This window comes from Rattus rattus, chromosome 8, assembly GCF_011064425.1.
Source record: "Rattus rattus isolate New Zealand chromosome 8, Rrattus_CSIRO_v1, whole genome shotgun sequence".
In the NCBI taxonomy this organism is placed as follows: domain Eukaryota; kingdom Metazoa; phylum Chordata; class Mammalia; order Rodentia; family Muridae; genus Rattus; species Rattus rattus.
Window position 1 is genome coordinate 59,225,579 of NC_046161.1, and position 12,391 is coordinate 59,237,969.

Genomic DNA, 12,391 nt, shown 5'->3' on the forward strand with positions numbered 1-12,391 from the left:
GTCACAGTATGTAGCTGTTCATCTTCTGGTTTTGTTCTCTTTTCTGTTTTTTTCTAACCTTTAAACCCCCGACACTATCAACTTATCTTACTATAAGGTTGTCTAGTATGTCTTCCCATTTTTGTACATAGAGAAGTGACCCTGAAAATGTTGGTTCAGCATTTTAGGCAATAAATACTTATTTTTACTTCATGCTGATAATTATTATTTATTGGTGCAACTAACAAGCATTGTCTATTCCTATATATAATTTGTGTTGTGTTTTAATTACAGAAGGGAAATGCTTCTTTTAAAAATGGGCAGTAGTTCAGCCTTATTTTATTTCTCCCACCATAGTTTACAAACTGCTTTTAGGCACTTCATGTCAGAATGAGAAGGGAAGAGTGAGCAGGCTCAGAGGCTGTGACTCCTGTGTGCTTAGTGTGCTTGTCCCTTTTAGACCCAACACAAAGCTTTCTGCGAACCCCAGCAGCTGCCTCCTTCGTAGACGCCAACATCCTGAGGACTTGCAGGCTTGTCACCCCTCACACTACCTTCCTTTGCTAGCCCCAAAGAAACCGCATCGGGTGGCCACAGCGTTTGCAGGAAAAGCAGAGCACTTGTCTGTATGGGAATTGTTGAGTCTGACATCTGTGTATGTGCTCACAGGGACAGACTGCTGGGAAAACTCCTGCTGTCCATGGTTGCTGTCCTTTAGATGGTTTCTTCTTGCTATTTAGAGTTTTTTCCAAATGAGTCTCTTTCACTGTAGTGACTGGTGGACAGTCTATAAAGGAAACATGTCGGCTTCTACTCACTAGTCACAGGAAAGGACCTGAAGACCAGAAGCACAGCTTTGGCCTGGCAGGCTAACTTAGGCATGGACATCCTCCCAGCGACCCCCTAAGGATGGGCATGCTTCATAGGGGCCAATCCCACAGCACTTACAGGCTGTGACTGCAGATAAGGACAGCCACTTATTTCAATGTATCTACCAACCTATACTTTTCAATATAAATTTCATTCCCTGCCCCCTCAGAACTCATTTGTTAAATAAACAAGAATTCTGCTATAGACAGTGTTATTAAAAAAAACTTTTCAGATCTGTTGGTGACAATACAATATAATGTTCTAAATATATACAGTAGCCATTTCAAAACATACCAATTTTCAAATAAGTATATTTTAGTTCGTTATATAAAGTTTTTTTTTTTTAATTTTTTTTTTTCCGGAGCTGGGGACCGAACTCAGGGCCTTGCGCATGCTAGGCAAGCGCTCTACCACTGAGCTAAATCCCCAACCCGTTATATAAAGTTTTAACCCATTTAACCAGGAAGTCCTTCATAGTGTTAGAAATATCTCTTACTAGGACATCAAGGAACTGTAACTGCAGGGGGAGGGAGAGGACACCCTGCAGCCCCAGTTCACACTCCTACCTGTGACAGCCCAGACTTCTAGACTCAAAGAATGAAGTGGGACCTGCTTCGTGTAATTCCACATCATTTGCTCTCAAACGAGAGGCCATCTCAGTATTATCTTGGCATAGTAGCACACTAGTTCATCTCTTTTTAAAGGGCATGCTTTTATAAATTTATATATATACATATATACATATATATATCAATTTATATATATATTTATACGTCATATATATATGTATCTTAAATTTAATTGGTTCTTTTAGAAGTCACACAAATTGAGGCTTGAGAGGAGGCTCCTCAGTTAAGAGCGCTTACTGCTCTCCTGCAGGACCCAAGTTCAGATCCCATGTCCATAGCAGGTGGCACCCTCTCCAGCTCCAGGAGATCCAACACCATCTTCTGACCTTTACAGCTGCATGCACGTGTGTGAGCACACACACATTAGCATACATGCAACCACACATGTATGCATACACACACAACATTGTAAGGGATAAAACCCAGTGGTCCTGCCTCTGCCTTTCACCTGAGTGGTCACCTGAGACCATTGGAAAACACAGATATTTACATTGCAATTCCTAACAGCAGCAAAATTACAGTTATGAAGTAACAATGAAAACAATTTTATGCTTGGGGGTCACCACAGTGTATTAAAGGGTATTAGGATTAGACAGGTTGAGAACCACTGTCTTAGATTTAATCTCCACTATTTTATATATATATATATAATTTCAATATTTAGAGGCTGGAGAGTTAGCTCAGTGGTTAGAGCACTTGCTACTTTCTGAGATGACTCAAAGTCAGTTCCTAGCACCCACATCAGGAGGCTCACAACTGCCTATAACTCCAGCTGTAAAGAATCTGATCACTCTTCTGACCTTTGCAGGCACCTACATACATGTGGCATACACTCAAACACAAACGCACATATATGTAAGTAAAAAAACAAACTAAAGTTACATACATTTTCTGTGCTCCTGAAGTATTTTCTTGCCCCAGTGAATCTCCCACTCATCTGTCAAAACCCAGCTTTTCTTTTCTTCTTTAAAATTTATTTACTTATTTATTTTAAATGTAGGCGTGATTTGTCTGCATTTACACCTGATAGATGGTTGTGAGCCACCATGTGGTTGCTGGGAATTGAACTCAGGACCTCTGGAAGAGCAGTCAGTGCTCTTAACCACTGAGCCATCTCTCCAGCCCCATCTTTTTTACTTGTCTTTTCCTGTCACAGCATGAAGTGATGGGAGCTATTTTCTAGGCAAAGGAAAGAATGCAAGATAATTCCTGTTAGTTTTAATCATTACATGGTTTTGTAATCGTGGAATATCTCACCCTCCATCACCCAGTCTCATAAGCACCTTTGGCTGTTGGCAAGGTAACATCTTTGAGGCAAGCTGGAGCTGGCTGCTGACAACAGGAGGGTGTCCAGCATTTTGGTGTTAGCCTCTCCTTTCTATGGGATTGGCCTTTCCTGTTCTGCTATGGCCTGTGGAGGCCCCACAGAAAAGTAGCACCAGGAAGAAGAATTAAGAATATGAACTCTTCATACAGCGAGCATGAGGACTGAGTTTGATCCCCACCACCTACATAAAAGGCAGGTGCTTAGAATCCCAGTGCAGGGGAGGCAGAGAAATAGAGCTCTGAGCAGGGCTGAGTATGTCTATCTTGCTTAATTGTCAAGTTTGAGGCTCAAAGGGAGATCTCATCTCAAAAAGTAGGAAGTGAGCAAGAAAGACACCCAGTGCCTAGCTCCACATTTGCAAATACACCTGCACGCACACAGTATGGAATTTGAACATAATATGTTCTTTATCAGTCTTCTCTTGAGCTTTCTCTCCAGATGACCTAAAGATGGGGTAACTGCACCCATGTTTGTAAAATAAAATACCAGTGGACCCACAGTTTTCATTGAAATTTAATAAAAGTTACTTCCAAAAAAATGGGAATTTTGAAGAAGTACAGCCCATCTTAAAAGATGAATGCTTGAATACCTCCACCCTCCAACACCAGAATGACCCATTGCTTTCCTTTCTCATCTGTCCTCCTATCTTTTCGCAGGCTACCCCACCACTCCTGGTGTCTATGGCGTCATTTGCAGCATAATCTGCAGACACTTCTGCTCCTTGTGCTCTGAAACCAAAGACATGAAAGTTGCATTTCTAACATTCTCCTCAGCTTGATTCTAGTAAAAGCGGCGGCCAAAGGTATTTAATACGCAAGCATAAGGAACTTCATAGAAAATATTTAACCATGACTTTTTTTAAGGTGTCCTTTGTGACCTTAAAAGTAGATAACCAGATGTAGTGGCCATCCTTCCAATCCCAGCACTCAGGAGGCAGGGGCAAGTAGGTCTGTGAATCCAAGGCCAGCCTGGTCAGCATAGCAAGCAGTACTCTCCTTTCTGCTGTGTCATCATTGTGCTAATCATCTTTGAAATTTCTCCTGTGTAAACTGTTTTAAGACCCACTGATAAACTAGTCAAAGGACTAGGCTTCTTGCTTTACAATCTGATCTAGATTGGCATACAAGCATAGCACTGAGCCCTAGATGTCTTCATGCATAAGCCAGACTCGGCCCTCTGCAAATGCATCCCTTTGACTCTTTCGTGACAGTTGTCACTCCTGGGCAGGAACATGCCCAAGGGCAGCTGAGACAGAATATCTAATCCTTTGAAGTGACCGGTGATGGAGACAAAACGAATGCAGATTTTCCAGTAAGTGCATATGTTTAAATAGCCCTAAGGGTAGTTTTCTTTCTCAAATCTCTGCCTCCAATTCAAGCCAAAGTATAGACTTTCATTCCCTGGGCTGCTTTCTGTTTTAATTTCCTTTTAACACAGAAAACATTGGCGTGCATTTTTACAGGACTGTGGGGTAGAGTGATAAATCTATGTCTGCCCCCGCCCCCAAGCCTTCTCTTCTTAAACTCATTAACTGAACTCATAATGACAGCAAACCTGATGCGGCATCACCAGGAGGAATAGCTCGTGTGCAACAGGGTGTGTTTAGGGCAGTGTTAGGGAGAACAAGCCTTCGATACCTGCATGCTGCACCATGGCTCCTCAGGGGTGACCAGGGGATCGTGAGCAAGGGTGCTTGTCTTATTTCTGCCATCCCAGCCCTAACCCCAGGTCTCATACGGGAAGCCCTCTGACTGCATGACAGCTGCTTGTCTGAGTGGTAGGAGCTCTCCCTCCCAAGCTAATGTTCTTAATCCACTAGAAGCTCAGGTGTTTGGAAAGAGAAGCCTCAGTCATGGTGACAGTCACTTCTGAGGGTCTAAGCTGCCCACTTCACATTCCTGATCGTGTTTATTATTTGATTGGTGTGGTAAGACGGACAGTAACTTCCAGCCAGGTCTTCTGCTCTCTGTCCATCTCGAGCATCCGTGACTGAATCAGACAGATACAGGACAGGATATGATTCGATCTTCTAACATCACACTGATCACCAGGAACACAAAGTAAAGAAGGAACATGGTGAAGCCCAGGATCTTGTTCATTCTCCATTTACACGAAGCGATTGAGAAGATAACAAACAGGAGCATGAGAAACAGCAAGACAATGGCACAGAACAGGCCGTTGCTGCTGACAGGAACAGGCTGCAGCGCATTGATGAGAGAGAACAGGAGCCAGGGGACAGGCAGGCTACAAAAGAAAACCAGCATGAATGGTGGCCATGTTGTAACGCCCCTGGCGCTTGATTAGGGTGAGTGGTGTCTTACGGTTTTCAGAGCTCTTATGTTCACACTCACAGGATGAAGGAGAAGCATTAACCTCAAATCATGAGGAAATGCAGGTTAGAGAAACAAGCTCTTGGCAGAGGGCTCAAAGCTTGTCCCTGAGGGCCTAGGTTAAGACAAGTGCTCTGAGCTGGGCATGTTAGCATAGCACTAGGCACTGAGGACGCTCAATTTTAGTCTAGCCTGGACCAGTGAGACTGAGTCCCCAAAAAACAGTTAAAAAATGCCCTGAGTCTGATACCTCCACCCCCACCCCACCCCATCCCCTCCAACCCCATTCCTGCCCACACTTCCATCCCTACCCACACCCCTGAATGTTTAGCGACATATATAGGACTAACCCTAGTCAGTGTGGGACTAGTTTCTCAGTTTTTATGATTAAGGCCTACCTCAGGATAAATTTTCTTTAGTGATCAGATCTTTCTGATACCTACACCGCCTACTGCCTCTCCCTAATAGCCACACACACACACATTCCGGGCAAAATAACCAAATACAAGACATGACCAGGTAAATGAAAGTGACCCAGGTGCTCTGAAGGCACTGTGAAACTAGGGGGCAGGGAGGGGGTGGTTAAACAGGAGGGTGGGATAGTTGTTGTTTCTACAAACCTCCTCATTCCTCTGAGCTAGCAGGAGCCCACATACGAAGGAGAAGGAGTGACACGGCCCAAGACCCTGCTCTACCTCCTTAAAGGACAGTATTCTCTTGTATTGGGAAATAGAATGGATGGACCTCACATCTCAATTCATCTGTAAAGTCCAGTCAGCGAATTTAAGGCCATGGCGAATGGAGGGAGGATACTCCATTGCCTCGTAAGGACTAACCGTACAAACGCCCTTTTGTTGCATCTATAATGAACAAAGAAAACCCGGCAAGGGAGCGATGCAGTTTCTAGTTATTCTGAATACGCCTTAGAAATTATCATCACCACTCACCCCACTGTGATATCAAATATGTTACTGCCCACCGAGCTTGACACGGCCATATCTCCCAGGCCTTTCCGGGCAACGATCACACTGGTGATGAGGTCAGGAATTGAAGTGCCTGCCGCTAGGATCGTCAAACCCATAATCTCTTCAGAAATCCCAATGGTTTCACCAACCTGGTAAAACAGCAACAGTGATGAGAAACCATGGCAACCCCAATGGAAACCATGGCAACCCCAGGTGGAAAACCAGAGTTTACAGCACCAGTGACACCATGGCAACCCCAGGAGGAAAACCAGACTGTACAGCACCAGTGACATACTACTTTGTAATCAAAGCACTGAGGCTCCAAACATGCCCTCTGCAGGACAGGAATGGGTATGGGGTGGGTGATAAAAGAGCCAGGCCCCTGCCTCAGGCTGCAGGGAACCACACAGCTCTTCACTGAGGGCTCTAAAAGTCTAATGATACCAGATGTGTCCTTCACTGTCATCCCAACTCTAACAACTCTTCATGCCCAAAGAACTGCCCCTTCAATAGTCTGCTCTGTCAACATTTCTTTCCTGGCCACGTGAGCTATGCTGTGCACTGGGAGCTAAGCCAGGCTGCAGACAGAAGTTTGGACAGTACTTCCCATATGCTTAGCCTAGAGAAAAGCCAGACATTGTGGCTGTGTGCTAAGTTCTGGACAGAACACAGAATCTCGTGGTCCTCAGGCAGAGGAAGACTGGCATGATGCCATCGAGCTGACTCAGTGAGGGAAGGGATTTCACCAGTCTATGAGTCCGGCCAGCCTGACCCACTGGAATCCGGATGTGAAGGGTCTACTGTGCCATAATATAGTTGAATATCAGTTAGGACAAAAAAAGCATTTGGTGGCATGGAAGTCTACTTTTAAAAAGACTTTACAAACAGCGTGGGAACCCCAGCCGCCCTGGATCCTGACAGTCCTGGATCCAGGAGACACATCTTAGATGGCAAATGCTAGGACCTGCTGGTGGAAGGCTGAGCTACTGTCCACTCACCTGGTGAGCCCACCACACCATGAGGTATGAGAACATGGCTATCCAGATGATGGATCCCAGGAAGGTGATGACAAAAAACTTCCTGGCCTCCTGTAGGGGTTGCAAAGGGAAGAGAAATAAGTTGCAGGGGCTACTGGCCTTTGGCTCCTCTCTGAGGGAACCCCAAAACGTGACAAGGTCCAATGGATGCGTAATCATGAGGAAGATTGGGAGCAGTGTGCATGGAGCCGTGGCCCTGTCCCCAGGGAGCCCCTGGAGCAAATCAACAAGAAAAATCAATAAGAAAAGAAGTACAGGAGCCTGGCTTGTCAGACGCATTCAGCAGGACCAGGCAGGAGATTGCTAATGGACTTGCTCTAGAACCACACCCAGCTAAGTACTTGAATTTGGCTTTTGCACTTCCCACTGCCCCACTTCTCTCTGGGCTTTGAGTGGGTTGTATTATTTCCCCACAGAGAGAGTGTCTGTGGAGAAATAGCCATTATCAAGCCAGGTTTTCAGACTACCTCTTTGAACTCTGGGTGGGGTTCAAGGCCATCATTCCCACACTAAGATCAGAGTACTGAGATTGGAATCCATGAGGGACTGGTCCACACTGTTTACTGTGTCAGACTCAGGGCACACCTCAGGTCTCCAGCTCCTGACTCAGGTATGGTGCACTGACCCCTGCAGAGCTACAGTCCCACCCACATCCTCACGGTGAAGTCCATCCAGCTAGGTTCCCCAGCCTTCTACGTAGAGGCCTCTCAGAGCCAGAGCGGGCCTGGGACACAGCTCTCACCTGCCTCCGTACATCAGGTATTGTCAGCCACAGTGGGAACACGATGGGCAGGAGGAAGAGGTAGATGGCCTGCTTCTGCCTGCTCTCAGGCCATTCCAAGGACAGAGGCTCCTCACTTTCCTCCTCCTCTTCCTCCTCTTCCTCCTCTTCCTCCTCCTCTTCATCCTCCTCATCCTCCTCTTCTTCACTGTCCCCTCCATCACTTCCCCCTCCACCGTCTGCACCTTTCTCACCTTGGGTGGTCTCACATTGATCTTCAGCATTGGCTTCTGCTTCACCCTCACCATCTTTCACCTCAGTGTGGTCTGCTTGGGTTTCACTTTGCCCTTCATGCTCATCTTTTTCTCCTGCCTCGGTTTCCCCCTCATGTTCAACTTTTCCTTCTGCCTCAGTTTCCCCTTGATGTTCAACATTTCCTTCTGCCTCAGTTTCCCCTTCATGCTCATCTTTTTCTCCTGCCTCGGTTTCCCCCTCGTGTTCAACTTTTCCTTCTGCCTCAGTTTCCCCTTCATGGTCAGCTTCTTTTCCTTCTGCCTCAGTTTCCCCTTCATGGTCAGCTTCTGTTCCTTCTGCCTCAGTTTCCCCTTCATGGTCAGCTTCTGTTCCTTCTGCCTCAGTTTCCCCTTCATGGTCAGCTTCTGTTCCTTCTGCCTCAGTTTCCCCTTCATGGTCAGCTTCTTTTCCTTCTGCCTCAGTTTCCCCTTCTTGTTCATCTTCTTTTCTTTCTGCCTCAGTTTCCACTTCATGTTCAACTTCTTTTCCTTCTTCCTCAGTTTCCCCTTCTTGTTCATCTTTTCCTTCTGCCTCAACTTCCCCTTCTTGTTTCTCTTTCCCTTCTGTCTCAGTTTCTTCTTCTTGATCATCTTCTTTCCTTTCTGCCTCAGTTTCCCCTTCTTCATCTTTTTTTCCTTCTGCCTCGGTTTCCCTTTCACCCTCTTCACCTGTCATGTCTCCTCTGTGTTCAGCCTCATCCACATCTTCCTACAATCCAAAGAGAGCAGATTAATGGCCGGCAGCATCTCTGTCTGATGGTCATCCCACTTGTTCCCTGTTTTAATTCTGTCAGAGAGCATCTGAACAGTTAAATATCCAGGGGAGAAAACTGGCCCAGCAAACTTCCCATCATGCCATGCCTGCCCAGTAGTCATCCAGCTTTTTTTTTTTTTTTTTTTGGCTACTTCCAAGGCTGGAAAACTCATCATCTAAAGCAGCATCTCCACCTTGAACAGCATCGGCGAGTTTGAAGTCAATATCTGTATCAAAGCACCGTCACCACACAGTTTACTCTTGGGAGACATATGCAGCACACCTAAGGACTCTTCCACAGGACAGCGCCTTCCTGAGCTGAAGCTTTCTGTGTGCTATGGCTTAGAGGCTGCCACTGCTAGATGAACTTGTTCTAGTTAGCCATACCATGGGTGGAACATCCAAGCTGAACTACGCACACTGGAACAAGACTATCTCCTCCCCTGTCCTAGGTACCAGCCTTCCACATTGCCTAGTATGGCCTGCTGCTTTGCCAGACACAACACTTTGCTGAGTCTACTGAACTCGCAAACTCCTACACTGTGTGGACGATGCCGGTACATGCACCTAGCTGTTGCACATTCTTGCATGTCAGGCACAATAGTAAATGATGTCAGGAATAGCATTTTCTTCATTTCATGGTCCCAGCAATACATAGAATTGCACCCATCTTACTAGTGGAGAAACTAGGGTAGAGGAAATTGCCCATGGTCTACAGTTTGTACGTGATGGCATCAGGATTTAAATATCTCTAGTTCAATTCTCAACCTCTTGACCACCAAACTAACACCCCAAGTCTGAAGAAACCTTGGCTTCCAAAACTGTTATCTTAGGGATCTTATTAGAAATGCAGATTTCTGGCTTTACCCATATCAGCTGACTTAGCACCTCTGAGATGGAAGAGATCATGTGTAACTCGCATGCTCATTGTCCTACACACTAAAAGCCACTAATTTTGATGGTCCCAAATCTGAAATGACCTGTAACATGATAGTCTATTCCCTTGAGCAAGGTTTTTGGGTTTTTGTTGTTGTTGTTTTGTTTCATTTCGGTTTTTTGTTTTTGTTTTTTGTTTTTTTGTTTGTTTGTTTGAGATAGGGTCTCTCTGTGCAGCCCTGGCAGACATAAAATTCAGTTTGAAGACCAGGTTAGCCTTGAACTCACAGAGATAGGCCTGTATGTGCCTCCTGGGTGCTTGGATTAAATGCACACTCCATCGTGCCCGGTCTGCCTAGAAATTTCTTAAGCCAGGATACTGGAGGACCTGCCCTGGGCATACTGACTCAATGGGTAGGCAGGGAACAACTTTTTAAAGTTTTTCCATATTCTCCTAATATGCAACAGGAGTTGAGAATCAGATGAAGAAGCAAAGCGTTACTCTCTGAACATGCCTGGGCTTCGAATCAGCAATGAGGAGTGAAAGGATTTGTCTGCAATCAGCCCTGCCTCTCTCCTCTGGCCCTGAGCAGGAGCAGGCTTCCTGAGATGGTCGTTCATTTAAGTCATTAGGTATGAGGCCACCAGCTGTACCACCTTCCCTGGCTCCCAGAATAGTTACTTTGGGATCTTACTAGGAATGCATGCTAACAGGTGAACAGCAGCTCCCTTCTGTGTTGCGGTGAGGGCATCCATTTTCCCAGGACCCCAGCTGCCTGGTTATGCACCAGATCCCCGACCTGTGACTTAGGATGAACAGATTCTAAGACTGGTCACTGGTTGGTCCCTATGGACTAGAGGGCTAGACTAGTAGTTTAGGGTTAAAACCAGGCATAGCATCTGCACGCAGGGAAAACAGGGAGGAAGGGCAGCAAACAGAGTCATGGGAGCCTTCCTCGGCCTCTACCTGGCTCCTTGTGAGGCTCAACTTTATTTCCTGGGCTGAGGCTCCAGATGCTTCTGCATCCTCCTCTCGCTCCTTTTCCCACGAGTTGGCCACAATGGGCCTGCTTGGTGCTCACATACCGGAAGGCACCAAAACCGCCCGACTGTGGATGAGGAAAAATGTGTGCCTCCGCGTGCTGACCAGGAAAAGCAAGGCTAGAACTTGCAAACTTAGGGTCTGTTTATTGCCAGTCACTTAACCCGTATTGAATACAGGCAGGATGTTTCCCTCCGAGGTGGAGGCTGAGATGGCTCAGATTTGGATGCTGCCTTCTGGAACCTCGCCACCTGGTAGGGGAACCAGGTGAGGCTCAGAAAGCAGGAAGCAGCTGTGGAAATCCCATGTCAAGTGCAACATCCCATGAGCATTTGGATTCTGGGGTGTCGGGGAAACCTCACAGACAAGGGAGCTTTCTACCCATACCAGGCTACATAAGGCTATCTAGGGATGGAGAGAGAGGGGCTCTAGAGAGAGGGAACAAGACCCGTGGTTGAAAAACATGAATATAAAATGAGCCTGGCCAGAGAGTGCTGGAAGAAGACTGTCTCAAGGCAAAGTGGCGCTGAGTCTTAGGAAGCTACGGATGAGGGGAGTACAGCAACAGTGAAGGGCCTCTCACCCAGCAACACTCTTCCTGTTCTTCAAGCCACCGGTGGTCTGGGGCAGTCTGGACTCAGCCTTCCGTTGCTTGGCTGGCACACTAACAATTCCTTATGTTCTGATAACATGTGACTATTCATACACACCCTGAGATACATATTATCCCACACTGGGGTGCTGTCATGAGCTTTCTGCTTCTGGAAACTGTGTGCATTGTTTTTTTCAAATGACTTCAGAGAAGGGGCGTGGTTCGCCCCACAGGGATAAACAGGATTTCAGGCCTTCCAGTAGTTATTATTTGGCCAGAAAGCCCTTCCTTGGCCTCTGAAATTCCTCCAGCTGTGCAGAGGCTGAGAGCCTACCTGGCAGCCTGGATCCTCCTCCTGATCTCCCTTGTCCTCTGGAGCAGGGGCTGGAGTGACCGTGACCGCAGGGAGCTCGGCTGGCTCCTCCTCTTAAAGGACAAACATGGGTTAGATGAGAGCTGAGCAGGTTCTGGGAACAGCTGCGAGATGGCAGGAGAGACTATAGGGCATTAGCACGAGGGAGGCCTTCAGGAACTGGGAACTACGCTCGCCCTGTCCCCTGAATACGTTAGGATGAGAGGACATCTGGGAAGCATTGCCCTGTATTCACAGGCATTTCCTGGAATTGTGATCAGGGATGCTGCAACTACTTGGGTTAATGGAAGCAGGGAGGGCTGGTCCTTTGAAAAGGACCTCACTGAGTTCAAAAGCAAACCCTTCTAAGGCCATAAATCAGAACGGTAGAGAGGCGGCCCTGGACAATATGAAATGCTTAGCTTGGCTACGAGCTAACAACCTCTTGGCTGTGTGGCTTTGGGAAATTCATGTCATCTCTCTGAACCTTGGTTTTCTTGGCTATGGAATGGAAAGAATGGCCCTCTGTGGGCTGCTGTGTGAGCCAGGTAAACCCGGTGTGCAGAGCCCACGAGTCAGTGCTGTCCCGCTTGCTAGGCTTCTGTCACTGGGCTCCAGGTCCCC

At 46.7% G+C, this 12,391-nt stretch overlaps 1 protein-coding gene across 6 annotated transcripts in view; it reads right to left on the reverse strand.

Annotated features, from left to right (window-relative positions):
- Slc24a1 (solute carrier family 24 member 1) overlaps positions 1–12,391 on the reverse strand; it is a 32,027-nt gene that overhangs the window by 2,406 nt on the left and 17,230 nt on the right. For 2 of the 6 annotated variants that reach the window (XM_032911010.1, XM_032911009.1), the window contains 7 exons: positions 11,750–11,841; positions 8,812–8,860; positions 8,338–8,502; positions 7,880–8,199; positions 7,099–7,188; positions 6,083–6,249; positions 4,695–5,049 (listed from right to left, as the gene is read on the reverse strand). In XM_032911010.1, the coding sequence (XP_032766901.1) occupies positions 4,800–5,049; positions 6,083–6,249; positions 7,099–7,188; positions 7,880–8,199; positions 8,338–8,502; positions 8,812–8,860; positions 11,750–11,841 (1,133 nt within the window). In that variant the 3' untranslated portion in view covers positions 4,695–4,799. Of the gene's footprint in view, positions 1–4,694; positions 5,050–6,082; positions 6,250–7,098; positions 7,189–7,879; positions 8,303–8,337; positions 8,861–11,749; positions 11,842–12,391 lie in introns of those variants that run through there. The other 4 variants (XM_032911012.1, XM_032911007.1, XM_032911011.1 and 1 more) reach the window with 4 other exon arrangements.